General features: G+C 41.3%; 1 protein-coding gene across 1 annotated transcript in view; it reads right to left on the reverse strand.

Annotated features, from left to right (window-relative positions):
* Positions 1-13,927, reverse strand: part of GNAQ (G protein subunit alpha q) — a 313,040-nt gene that overhangs the window by 206,774 nt on the left and 92,339 nt on the right. The window contains exon 2 of the mRNA XM_027549519.1: positions 1,901-2,085. Coding sequence (XP_027405320.1) covers positions 1,901-2,085 — 185 coding nt within the window. The remainder of the gene's footprint in view (positions 1-1,900; positions 2,086-13,927) is intronic.

Consider the following 13,927-nt stretch of genomic DNA (forward strand, 5'->3'; position numbering starts at 1 on the left):
GAAGTCGCTCAGTCGTGTCCGACTCTTTGTGACCCCATGGACTGTAGCCTACCAGGCTTCTCTGTTCATGGGATTCTCCAGGCAAGAATACTGGAGTGGGTTACCATTTCCTTCGCCAGGGAATCTTGCCCACCTAGGGACTGAACCAGGGTCTCCCGCATTGAAGGCAGACACTTCAACCTCTGAGCCACCAGGGACTGGCATTATGTATGTGTGTATATATATATATATATGTATTGATAAGACATATATACACACATCAATTACACCACACATGCGATAACCAGAATTCATCAGATCACATTATCAACCAACTGTAGTCATAGGGTATTTAAAAAAAAAAAAAAATTCTTCAACAGAATACTCACAACTGCAACAAAACAAGCACGCCACCTATTTTAGAAACCCACTACACTAAGATTTCTGACGGGGAAATGTCCTGATCCTTTTAAAGTCAGACTGCTTCCGTATCCAGACAGCTTCCTGTGATTCAGGTACCATATTTCCACGAACCTACTCAGATCTTTCCATTCTTGAGAGAGAAGCTGGGAGGACTATTTGTGGAAGGTCTCGCTGTTATTTGTGGAGAGACTCTCACTGCCATCGGAAAATGAAGTGTGAAGGTATCAATTAGATAAGAAACAGCCAGTTCATTTTAAGGAACCACCTCCAAAAAAAGAAATGCCTGATTTGAAAATGATCTGTATATTTAGAAGCTTCTAAATAGTAAAAGAAGTGGAGGTACAGAGAACTGCTTTATTTTACCAATGATTCATGCTTGTGAGTTACATCTCAGCTTATGAGTCATACTGGGCATGCAGACTTCTTGTTAGTACCCATTGATCCTGGTATATGAAAATATCCTCAAGAGCAGACTATCACGAGTACTAAGAGAATGAAAATGAATGCTTTGATTGAAGGTCCTCAAACAACTGCAGGTACAAATGTAGTGTTTTGTCAACAAAAGGTTAAGGTTTTATCAACTTGCAAGATCAGCACCTACATGTTGTAAGGAATGAAGACTACATCCACCCTTAGACATTCTGATTGATTAACAGGAAGGGAAGACGTTTCTACAATTCTGCTTCCCTCAGACACTCCCAGCATAAACTCAAACCTGAAGACACCCTCAGATGCACCAAACTTGTTAGGGATCATGTAGTTATAATATTTGGAGGGTAAGCAATGACAGCATTTGTTTTCACCTGAAGAAAAAAATCTGGCTTTCTATTTCAATTAAGAAATAATGCTGAATATTGGGAAAGTTTGCTTGGTTTTTAAAAAGCTGAAAATTTAGATTTTTTTCCCCTAACCCTTTCTCAAGTGGTTTTAGAACTTTCCATTATTTTAACACAACTGCAGGGAAACGTGTTTGAAAGGTTACTGGAAGTGACAGATGGGCTTATTTTGAAATAAAATTAAGCCTGTGGTACTACTGAAAGGAAGTCACGAAATCCAAAATTAAACTGGACAGAATGGTCTGAAGCTGTTTTGTTCTTTGTTCAAGGAAGCACAAAGAGTGGGAGGCTGAGGCAAGGCCACCACTTCTCATGTGAATCCCCTCACTTGGGTCAATTTGTCTTGAACTGATAAAACTCTCTTCTTAATGTAACATACGCCCCCACATTTTAAACATCCATACACCTACTGTCAAATATCCAGACATGTCCTTCACTGATACCACTAAGAATACAACTCCAATCTTTTATAGCTGTGACTTTATAAAGACTTAAGGAGGAAAAAACATTTATAAACAACTGTGCTGAGCTATTAAAAACCCCATTTTAGGATGAGATGGAAAATGCCCATTTAAAAAAGACAGTGTGCATCCCAGACATGTGAAGAGACCATTCGCCCTGGGATGGCTCTGCCAGCCGTTCTCAGGAGGAGCCACGCCTACCTTATTGTGCTCGTACTTGTAGGGGATCTTGAGCGTGTCCATGGCTCTGATCATAGCCTGCATGGCCGTGAAGATGTTCTGATACACCAGCTTGGTGAAGCCCCTTTTGTCTTCATCAGAGTAGCCCGACCCATGGATGATTCTCATCTGCTTGATAAATGTACTCTTGCCACTCTCTCCTGTCCCTGCAAGAGAAACGACAGCAGCTCATCAGACCATGAGATCTGCTCACAGTCTTCCAGACAACTACACTATTAACAGGAACAGGCCTTGGATGTGGCATCCTGAGGGCCTGCTGAGAGGAGCATCACAGGAGAGCAGCATTACCAGAGGGGGAAGTGCCACCGAGGGTGAACACTCAGCAAGATGAGAGGAGTGAGACTCCAGCTCAGAGGCAGAGTTTAAAAAAATAAATAAACAACTGTCACCTTTTTGGAAGCCACTCAGCATGGAATTTTGATAGTGATTTGTAACCATGTATCTTATAAGAAACACAATGAAAGCAGCATGGTTTGAACAGAATAAACAGTTGATAAAGCTCTCTTCCCTGCAGTATGTCTGAAATGCTTTCAGCAGACTGGGATGTTTAGCCAGGATCTGGATCTGGAGATGACAATGCACTCATACAAATGCAGTTCAGACATCAGTAAGACAACATGCAGGAAAATTTCTAGACACTTTCTCTTACTTTAAAATGGGGTACATGGAGAGCACAGTATCCAGGTAAGAATCCAGATCCTTCAGGATAGCAAGTAGCAACTGTATTTATTTCCAGGGGGTTTGCTTGGCTGAGTTATGTCAAGGAATCACTCAATTCAGGAAAGATACAGGAACTCTCCTTCTTTCTGCCCACTCTTAACTATGACACAGAAATTCACTGTTACTGAATTTTTTTCTTCTGTGTTCTCATTTTCCCCTTTTTCAGTATTCCTTTTTGGTCACCATGAGCCTGCAGAGAATTCATAACAAAGCTACAATGCCCATTGGGGAGGAGGAAAGACAGAAAGATGATATCATTTCACTGAATGACAACACATTTCTTCTACGGTGAATCTGAAACTATAAACCTAAAAACTTCATTTTTTAAAACGTAAGTTGTTTGGTGGGCGTGCAACTTCATTTCTGAATATCTCTCACTCACTTTCAAATCTCCTTGAAATTTTCAAAATAATAAATGTCCTCCCCTAACGATGTGGGGAGAAAAATAAAAGTTTTTAGGATAGTAAGCAAAGCAGAATATAATAATAATAATAATACTCAAGATGATTGTAGTACCCTTGCTGCCATTTCCTATCAACAAGACATTAAAAAAAAAAAGGTGGAAAAGGAGAACTGAAAACTAGCAATACGACATCTGTCCTAATTTTGTTTGGTTTTTCTGGTGGTTGGATTTCATTACTATCTTTATAAGCAATCATGAAAAATTCAAATAAGTATTACAGTTTTCATAGAAGCATTCTTAAATGACTACAGATGTCTTGGTAAACACAGAAGCCTCACATAATTACAAAGATGACTTCTAGCCCCATAGTCCTGTGGTCGCCAATTCTTAATCCTTTTCATATGACCTTTAATAAAGTGATCTGGAATTTCTTGAAATATTAAGTTAACACTTCCTTTATCATTTTCATATGATTTTAATAAAGTGATTCAGAATTCCTTGAAGTATAAAGTATATGAAAAACATATTCATAGCAATATGAATGCGATCAACACATTTTAACAAGATTAATGCAAGGAGTTAAAAATGAACATATAATTCCATCCATGAATACTACCGTGGGGGTGGGGTGGGGGGGTAATATCTAAAGAGAAGTATCCCCAATGGAAATAAAGCTAGGAAATTGTTTATCATTAGCAATCAACAATTTATAGGAAGAAATCAGTATCTTTACTTTTCTGAGCAATTCAAAGTATGGAAGAAAAAGATCCAAATTGCTTCTCTGTTTATTATCCTTATCCCAGATATCCTTATCCTTGCTCTGAGGGCCCAACTAATGACATAATCGTCAAATCAGAACCTCTGCCAGTTTCTTCCACACCAAAAACAGAAAGAAACCTTAATATGTGAGGTTACCTGACCTGCCTCTTGAGAAACCTATTTGCAGGTCAGGAAGCAACAGTTATAATTGGACATGGAACAATAGGCTGGTTCCAAATAGGAAAAGGAGTACGTCAAGGATGTATATTGTCACCCTGCTTATTTAACTTATATGCAGAGTACATCATGAGAAATGCTGGACTGGAAGAACCACAAGCTGGAATCAAGATTGCTGGGAGAAATATCAATAACCTCAGATATGCAGATGATACCACCCTTATGGCAAAAAGTGAAGAGGAACTAAAAAGCCTCTTGATGAAAGTGAGAGCAGAGTGAAAAAGTTGGCTTAAAGCTCAACATTCAGAAAACTAAGGTCATGGCATAGATCTATTTCATGGGAAATAGATGGGGAAACAGTGGAAACAGTGTCAGACTTTATTTTTGGGGGCTCCAAAATCACTGCAGATGGTGACTGCAGCCATGAAATTAAAAGACGCTTACTCCTTGGAAGGAAAGTTAGGACCAACTTAGATGGCATATTCAAAAGCAGAGACATTACTTTGCCAACAAAGGTCCGTCTGGTCAAGGCTATGGTTTTTCCAGTGGTCATGTATGGATTTGAGAGTTGGACTGTGAAGAAGGCTGAGCACCGAAGAATTGATGCTTTTGAACTGTGGTGTTGGAGAAGACTCTTGAGAGTCCCTTGGACTGCAAAGAGATCCAACCAGTCCATTCTAAAGGAGATCAGTCCTGGGTGTTCTTTGGGAGAACTGATACTAAAGCTGAAACTCCAATTCTTTGGCCACCTCATGCAAAGAGTTGACTCATTGGAAAAGGCTCTGATGCTGGGAGGGACTGGGGGCAGGAGACGGGGACAACAGAAGATGAGATGGCTGGATGGCATCACCAACTCAATGGACGTGAGTCTGAGTGAACTCCAGGAGTTAGTGATGGACAGGGAGGCCTGGCGTGCTGGAGTTCATGGGGTCGCAAAGAGTTGGACACGACTGAGCGACTGAACTGAACTGAACTGAACGACATGAAAAGAAAAGGAAAGAGAGTCAGGCAAGAGGCCGCTTTCTCCTAGCTGAAGGCTTTTATATACTCCCCCCACACCCAAATAAAATCAAGAAAGTAAAGAGAAGACATCTAAGCCATGCTGGCTGTTTTCAATTAAGTCATGTTGGGCAAGAGCAGTCAACACCTGGCTGCTCTTGGGATCTACACTAAGCTCCAGGGCATCACACTAATGAAGACTCCAAATACAGGTGGAACACAGGACACATGAATGAATGGAATCGGGAAAGAGGAAAGGAGAAAAGAATCCAAAACCTAACTCCAAGGTTAAGATATTTTCCTGTTGCCCCGGACACACCCTGGGATCCTCTCTCTCCATTATATCATCTTGCTTGGTGCCCCAGGAGGCTGGCTGGGAAGGTTTTCACATTAACAGCTCTCTTGGCTTAAGTCTTCTCGGGTTTAATCCATAGGAGACACCAGGAAGAGACCACAGAGCAGGAGGATGAGAAAGGGGCATCTATTTCCCCAGTTTGCTTCCTATAAGGGCCCCACAGATATGCTGTGTCCCCTTCAAGAGTCTACAGCTCCTGCCAGGTGGCCCTCTCTGGGCTCCTGTACCTGCTCCCTTGCCTTGCTGGCCCCTGGTTACTGCACTCATTAGCTCTTACTGGTTGCCTACACTGGATTAATACCTTGTAAACAGTCCCTGAATAAAACTCTGCTCAGTCACCTAGCTGGAGTGGACCATTTGTTTCCTGCTGAGACCCTGACATGTGTAAATACCCAATGGAGAGCAGGGGCAGCTTAATAAATGAACAAATAAGAAGGCAAGGGAAGGGGGGGTGCCTTTTCTTCTTCTGCTCTTTCTCTATAAATCTTATTTATAAGGTGCTCTCTTGTTTACAAAGTACTTCCTTTTTTCTAGTCGCTAATTCACTCTTTTAACACTCTTCTGGAAGCCAATCATGATGACAGAGCCCAAACTAGAATCCAGGGCTCCCAATTCATCTTCAAATGTGCTAATAAATCTAGTACTTGTCCTCCAGAGCATGTACACTTGAGCCCACCTGCCCCCCAGCAACACATACTTCAAGACTAATCTCTAATCTGACAGGGCAAATGGTGGTCTCCACTCCCTGAATATCCTGTCTCTTGTAAAGGAAACTAAAGAAATTTGTGTTCAAGGCATGTGGACACAGAAGGGGAGGGGGAGGGTGAAATGAATCGGGAGAGTAGCGCTGACACATAGACAATATCATGTGTAAATAGCTAGCTGGTGGGAAGCTGCTGTACAGCACAGGGAGTTCAGCTTGGTGCTCTGTGATGACCTAGAGAGGTGAGATGGGCAGGCAGGGAGGTTCAAGAAGGGGGAGATGTATGTATACATATATTTAACAGCCGATTCACTTCGTTGTACAGCAAAAACTAATACAATATTGTAAAGCAATTATATTCCAATAAAAAAATATAAAGAATAAATCCGTGTTCAACCCTTTAAATTCTGCCACTGTGAAATAGACTGACACTATCCTCTCAAAACTCTGAGATAGATGACTTTTCCCTCATTCCATGGAAAAGAAAAGGCCTTGGAGAGGTGAAGCGTCCGGGCAAAGATGACAAGGCTGGTAAGTGCCAGCACAAGGGCTCGAGCCCAGCCTGCACCTGCCCAGCCTGGATTTGGCGATACTTTCATAATCACGGCTGTGCAAATCCAAGATAATTAACTTCTACTGCCTGCAGTCCAAAAATGTCTCCACGTGGTCCTGACTACATTCAACTTTCATCCATCTAACCAAATTCTGAATTTCCAAATATTACTTCAATTAATAGTATTTTGAATCTTGGTGTCATCTTCCAAGACTGGCCATCCCTCCCAGGTAAATTTCACATACAAATTTAATACTCATGCTTTGATCGGAGAAAGCAATGGCAACCCACTTCAGTACTCTTGCCTGGAAAATCCCATGGATGGAGGAGCCTGGTAGGCTGCAGTCCATGGGGTCGATAAGAGTCGGACACGACTGAGTGACTTCACTTTCACTTTCCACTTTCATGCATTGGAGAAGGAAATGGCAACCCACTCCAGTGTTCTTGTCTGGAGAATCCCAGGGATGGGGGAGCCTGATGGGCTGACATCTATAGGGTCGCACAGAGTCGGACATGACTGAAGCGACTTAGCAGCAGCACGCTTTGATGCGATTGTATAACTGCTGCAAATTAAAAGCGAATACAGCGCTTCACTTAAGAGAAAATCTATGTAATGCAAATGCTACAGGTACAATGATAAAAGTAGTCAAATAAAGTATTATTCTGTACTATGGAATAAAGCATCAACCAAGCAAAAAACTCAGCTTCTTTGTTCCAGGAAGAGTTCTATCATGGGAGACAAATGAACTATTCTTCACAAATGTGTAAACCAAATTTCATGTTTTTCTCCTATTTTCATAAACTTACACAATATTCTTGGGGTTTGAAACAGACATTTTAAAAATCTATTCTGGATTAGAATTTCTAAAATCTGTTTAAAAGCAAACAAATAAAAACACCCAGCTGTTCCAGATTATAAAAATGACTTTGTTTCCTAAGGCCACATGGAAAGCACAATGAGAGACTTCATAATTCTTTATCTCTGAATGAACGAAAGCACACTTCTACTAGTAGGTTGGTCTGTGAATCCGGTGCTGTCTAATCTCTTTTCACAGTACTGAGCAGAAGCAACTTTTGACCTACCTCAAGAAATACAAATCTACTGTTTCCAAAGCCACTGATGAAATAAAATCTAGCAAGGAGCCCTTACATTAAATCTGGGGGTAGGAGTTCCATCTTTGCTAATTTGAATATATCTCCAATCATATTATATAATAACAAGTATATTAAGATATACAAGGAAGGATGTGAGTCTAGAAAAATTTTACTTTTCATCTTCATTAGTCTCTATAAATGTGGCTGAAAATTTTCACCAAAAGTTATTTGCACCTTTTGTCGAGTACTACGCCTTTTCTTATCTCAGCCCATCTAAATACCCAGAAATAAGACTATTTAAGAACAATGCTATGGACTTCCCTGGCAGTCCAGTGGTTAAAATTCTGCACTTCCAATGCAGGGGACATGTTTCAATCCCTGGTCAGGGAATGAAGATCCCACAAGCTGCACGGTATGTCCAGAAAAAAAAGAATCATGCTTTTTAAAATGCCCACTTCATCTAACAAGTACAATTGGTTTTGAGGGATACTGTTTTTCTTCCCTACCCATTGGATCAGGATAAGGCACGAGAGCAATCCCAGTTCATTTCACATGTCTTTCCATCAGGACAAACATAATATATAAATTTAATATCCTACTGTGGACTGCATCACTTTGTAAGGTATTAGAATACAGCATGTTCGATGTACAGACTCTCTCTAATACACAATCTGATACTTTAGGCTTTGCCAAGATCTTTTCAACACAAGAGTATTCCTGTATACAGCTGCTGCCACAAATCCATATTCACTCTATGTATCCTACTCATACTAAGCCTCTATACCTTTACACTGACTACTCTGCCCATTCTCAAGATGCAGTCTGCAGTCAGTTCCATCCAATTCTAAAAGCAACCCAGTTTTTCTTTCTTGGGGCTTCTTGCTCAGCATAATCTTTTAAAATTTAATTTACTGAAGTATTAATATGCCTTACTGTTTGGTCGCTAGGTCGTGTTTGAATCTTTTGCGACCCCATGGACTATAGCCTGCCAGGCTCCTCTGTCCATGGGATTTCCCAGGCAAGAATACTGGAGTGGGTTGTCATGCCCTTCTTTGTCCACAGGGGAGCTTCTCGACCCAGGGATCGAATCCCCGACTCCTGCATTGGCAGGCATATTCCTTACCACTGAACTACCGGGGAAGCCTTTACTAAAGTATGCTGCTGTTGCTGCTAAGTCGCTTCAGTCATGTCCGACTCCATGCGACCCCAAGGACGGCAGCCCACCAGGCTCCCCCGTCCCTGGGATTCTCCAGGCAAGAACACTGGAGTGGGTTGCCATTTCCTTCTCCGATGCATGAAAGTGAAGAGTGAAAGTGAAGCCACTCAGTCGTGTCCAACTCTAAGCGACCCCATGGACTGCAGCCTACCAGGCTCCTCTGTCCATGGGATTTTCCAGGCAAGAATACACTTTAGCTATACTAAAGTATAGCTGACGTATAATGTGTTAATGTCTACTGCACAGCAAAGTGATTCAGTTATGTATGTATGTATGTATGTATATACACATTCTTTTTCATTATGGTTCATCACTTTACAATAGAGCCTTATTGTTTAGAAGACAGTTTTTCTTATCCCATACCCTGACAGTTCTAAATCCAATAACATATTACCTTCTTAATGGTTTCATGAATTGTCACTTGTAGTTGAAAGCAATCAAGGACTCAATGGTTCCTTCTTTCTCGTGTTAGTTGGCTTCCTGGGCTACATTTTATCAAAAGGGCTGTGAGGCACAATCCACACATACACAAGAATTGCTCAGTGTCCTAAAAATGTCAGTTACACTGTCAGTGTCTGAGGAACACGCTGTGCTCCGTTTCCCCTGGAAAACAGTCACTGACCGCTGCACGTGCAGGCGCTGCAGGGCTCGTTTCTTTTATTCTACAAGTCAGAAAACAGACCTTCTCAGGGCCTCTCATAGGCGCAGTGAGACCCACACCACTGCCACTTTTTCTAGGCTCCCAGGAAAAAGAAGAAATGCCAAAACAGAGCTCTAAAAACTGTGGTATTTAAAGTTGTACAGTGAATATATCCATTTTATCCTTCCAGTGCCTTTCATGACTGTATTTGGAGATATTGTCAAACCATCAGAAGTCTACATCTAAAGCCTTTAATTAATGTGAAAGCTCAGGCCAAATGCCCCTGCCCTGCCCTCTTGATTGGCCAGCACCCAGATAAAGAGCTGCTAAGAACAAACCCAAGTCTCATGGAGCTCAATTGTAATCCAAGTATCTGCACTTAAGGTCCATTGGTTTAGGCCAAGAGTTTAAAATATGGAATCTCAGCACCACCAAAGCTGAACTTGGGCTACTTCCACATAAACTTGGATAAAGCAGAACTAGAAATTTCAAGGAGGAATTTTCTACCCACAAGCACATCATCAACCCACACCTGCAAAGACTTAATAGCACTGAGATAAAAGTGATTTAATAACACTGAGTCAAAATGCAATCCATGTGCTGTCCACATTCTGGCTTATGTACTTTAAAATACACATATTCTGCCTCCCACTCATTTTCCTCCACTTATACTGGAAGCCTGCTCGTGAAACTGAGCAGCTCTAATACCACAATCACCATGACTTCCTCTCCTTAAAGACTGTCCTTGGAGAGCAAGGGCTGGTAATACTTAACTCTTTATCCCCAGCAAGGCTGAAGAAGGTAGTGGATAAGGTACTGGATAGTTTTTTAAATGTAACATGGAAATTAACTGAATTGAAAATCACCCACTGTAAATGGAAACTGAAGAGATGAATAAGTTAGTAGTAACCAGAACTGTTAATAAAAACTCACCCAGTCACATTATTTTTAAAAGACAGGCAAAAATGCACTGAGAATGCAATTTATTGAAAATGTTTTGGAAGAGGGAGATTACCTAGTCCTTCGGTTGGGAAGATGCCCTGGAGGAGAAAACGGCAACTCACTCTAGTATTCGTGCCCAGAGAATCCCATGGACAGAGGAGCCTGGCAGCTACAGTCCACAGGGTCTCAGAGTCGGACACAACTGAGAAACTTTCACTTTCACGTCCAGGCTTCTTAAAATAGAAAATCCTCCTGAAAAGGGTGCTTCCAAGGTTACTCAAAGATACAAGAGCATTTTCTTAGAATGTCCATTTTACCAGACCATGTTCATGGTAAACATCCATGTATTAAAAACTATCATCAGTTGATTGTACCATTTTGTGACTATACCAAACACCATTAAAATGTACAGTTTAAAATGATGAACTTTATGGTATGTACACTTCGTACTAATTTAAGAAAATTTAAACTAACATCAGTATGATGTTAGAGATGTAAGAGACAAGCATTCGTTCCCTTGGTCAGGAAGATCTCTGGAGAAGGAAATGGTAACCCACTCCAGTATTCTTGCCTGGAGAACCCCACGGACTAAGGAGCCTGGCAGGCTACAGTCCATAGGGTTGCGAAGGGTCAGACACGACTGAAGCAACTTAGCTTGTATGCACGTAGTATAGTTCGGAGAACAGGAGGTTTATACAAATATTCAGGCTAAAACTTTTTCAAGTTTCTTTGAGCCAACATGCCCCCCAGCCCTCTCCTCTAGGAGAGCTTGTTCCCTCTCTTCTGCCTCTGGATATATTTCAGAGAAAAAGTTTAAGAAGCTCCAAACTCGCTTATTTTACAGAGGAGGGAAGCAAAGTGACTTGTTCAAGGATTTTTCTGGTTGAAAACTAATTAGGAAGAAGATGGACTATAATCTACCAAGGCCTCCTGTTTGTCCAGGGCTCTTGATCTTAAGTCCTTGTAAACTTTCTTTTTATTAAACATTTTTCCAACTTAAAAAGTTACAATTATTTATTATAGAGAATTCAGAAAAACAAGAGAGTTTTCAAAGTTCCTAAAATCTGAATATTGTGGTATATTTCTTTTCAGACTCCTTTTCTGAGCAAGAGCTTCCCCTGTGGCTCAGCTGGTAAAGAATCCACCTGCAATGTGGGAGACCTGGGTTCGATCCTGGGTTGGGAAGATCCCCTGGAGAAGGGAAAGGCTACCCACTCCAGTATTCTGGCCTGGAGAAATCCATGGACTGTATAGTTCATGGGGTAACAAAGAGTCAGACACAACCGAGCAACTTTCACTTCACAAATGTTCCTTTTTTTGTTCATTTTCTAAACTAAAAATGGAATAGTCCTATATACTGTTATTTTTCACTTAACATATTTTGCTAATTATTCCAAGATACTAATTATTCTTCAGAAACAGTTCATGATTGTCTAAAAGGCCATCATAAGAATGTGTGATAACTGAACAATTCTCCTGTCATAACATGTTTTGAGTACTTCTAGTTTTTCAGTTTTATAAATAATTTTGTGATAAACATCCCTGAAGGAAGGCATCAAAAAAATGCAATTAGGTGAAAACAGACGTAAAGGCTCTGGCCAGCCTATGTGTATTATCAGTTGACACATCCATCAGACCTTTCTTTACCTCACTTTTTAAAAAAGCAACATCTTTGATATACAGTTTTATAATATATATTTGGTCTCCATCCCAGTTTTTGGCACAGGGCTCCTAAAACCCTTGGAATTTCTTAAGGGAAGAGAGCAAAAGGGTGTTTTTGTTATGTTAATAAGGTGACTTTTGGAAAGAGCCTAAAGAATGGCTCTGCTGGTCCCAGGAACCAGCCTCCAACAGAGAAGCAGAACTTTTAGTCTCACCCCCTGACCTGTGGGGAAGGGAGAAGGGATCAACAATTTGACTCCAGTCGCCAAAGGCCAGGTGGGGCTCCGTTCAGTTCAGTCCCTCAGTCGAGTCCGATTCTTTGTGACCCCATGGACTGCAGCACTCCAGGCTTCCCTCTCCTTCACCAACTTCCAGAGCTTGCTCAAACTCATGTCCATTGAATCGGTGATACCATTCAACCATCTTGTCCTCTGTTGTCCCCCTTTTTCTGCCTTCAATCTTTCCCAGCATCAAGGTCTTTTCCAATGAGTCAGTTCTTCGAATCAGGTAGCGAAAGTATTGGAGCTTCACCTTCAGCATCAGCCCTTCCAATGAATGTTAAGGACTGACTTCCTTTAGGATTGGCTAGTTTGATCTCCTTGCAGTCCCAGGGTCTCTCAAGAGTCTCTGACATCACAGTTCAAATGCATCAATTCTTCTGCGCTCAGCTTTCTTTATGGTCCAACTCTCACCTCCATATATGACTACTGGGAAAACCACAGCTTTGACTAAACAGACCTCTGTCGCAAAAGTAATGTCTCTGCTTTTTATTGTGCTGTCTAGGTAGGTTACAGCTTTTCTTCCAAGAACCAAGTGTCTTTTAATTTCATGGCTGCAGTCACCATCTGCAGGGATTTTGGAGCCCCCCAAAATAAACTCTTTCACTGTTTCCATTGTTTCCCCATCTATTTGCCCATGAAGTGATGGGACCAAATGCCATGATCTTCGTTTTTTGAATGTTGAGTTTTAAGCCAGCCTTTTCACTCTCCTCTTTCACTTTCATCAAGAGGCTCTTGAGTTCCTCTTCGTTTTCTGCCATAAGGGTGGTGGTGTCTGCATATCTAAGGTTATTGACATTTCTCCCAACAATCTTGATTCCTGTTGTGCTTCATCCAGCCCAGCATTTTGCATGATGCACTCTGCATAGAAGTTAAATAAGCAGGGTGACAATATACAGCCTTGACGTACTCCTTTCCCTATTTGGAACCAATCCGTTGTTCCACGTCAGGTTCTAACTGTTGCTTCTTGACCTGTATACAGGTTTTGGAGAAGGCAGGTAAGGTGGTCTAGTATTCCCATCTCTTGAAGAATTTTCCCCAGTTTGTTGTGATCAAAAGTCAAAGGCTTTGGCATAGTCAATAAAACGGCAGAAGACGTTTTTCTGAAACTTTCTTGCTTTTTCTATGATCCAACGTATGTTGGCAACTTGATTTCTGGTTCTTCTGCTTTTTCTAAATCCAGCTTGAACATCTGGGAGTTCTTGATTCATGTACTGTTGAGGTCTAGCTTGTAGAATTTTGAGCATTACTTTGCTTGCATGCGAGACGAGCAAAATTGTATGGTAGTTTGAGCATTCTTTGGCATTGCCTTTCTTTGGGATTGGAATGAAAACTGACCTTTTCCAGTCCTGTGGCCACTGCTAAGGTTTCCACATTTGCTGGCATATTGAGTGCAGCACTTTCACAGCATCATCTTTCAGGATTTGAAATAGCTCAACTGGAATTCTATCACTTCCACTAGCTTTGTTCATAGTGATGCTTCCAA

This window comes from Bos indicus x Bos taurus, chromosome 8 (genome assembly GCF_003369695.1).
Source record: "Bos indicus x Bos taurus breed Angus x Brahman F1 hybrid chromosome 8, Bos_hybrid_MaternalHap_v2.0, whole genome shotgun sequence".
In the NCBI taxonomy this organism is placed as follows: Eukaryota; Metazoa; Chordata; class Mammalia; order Artiodactyla; family Bovidae; genus Bos; species Bos indicus x Bos taurus.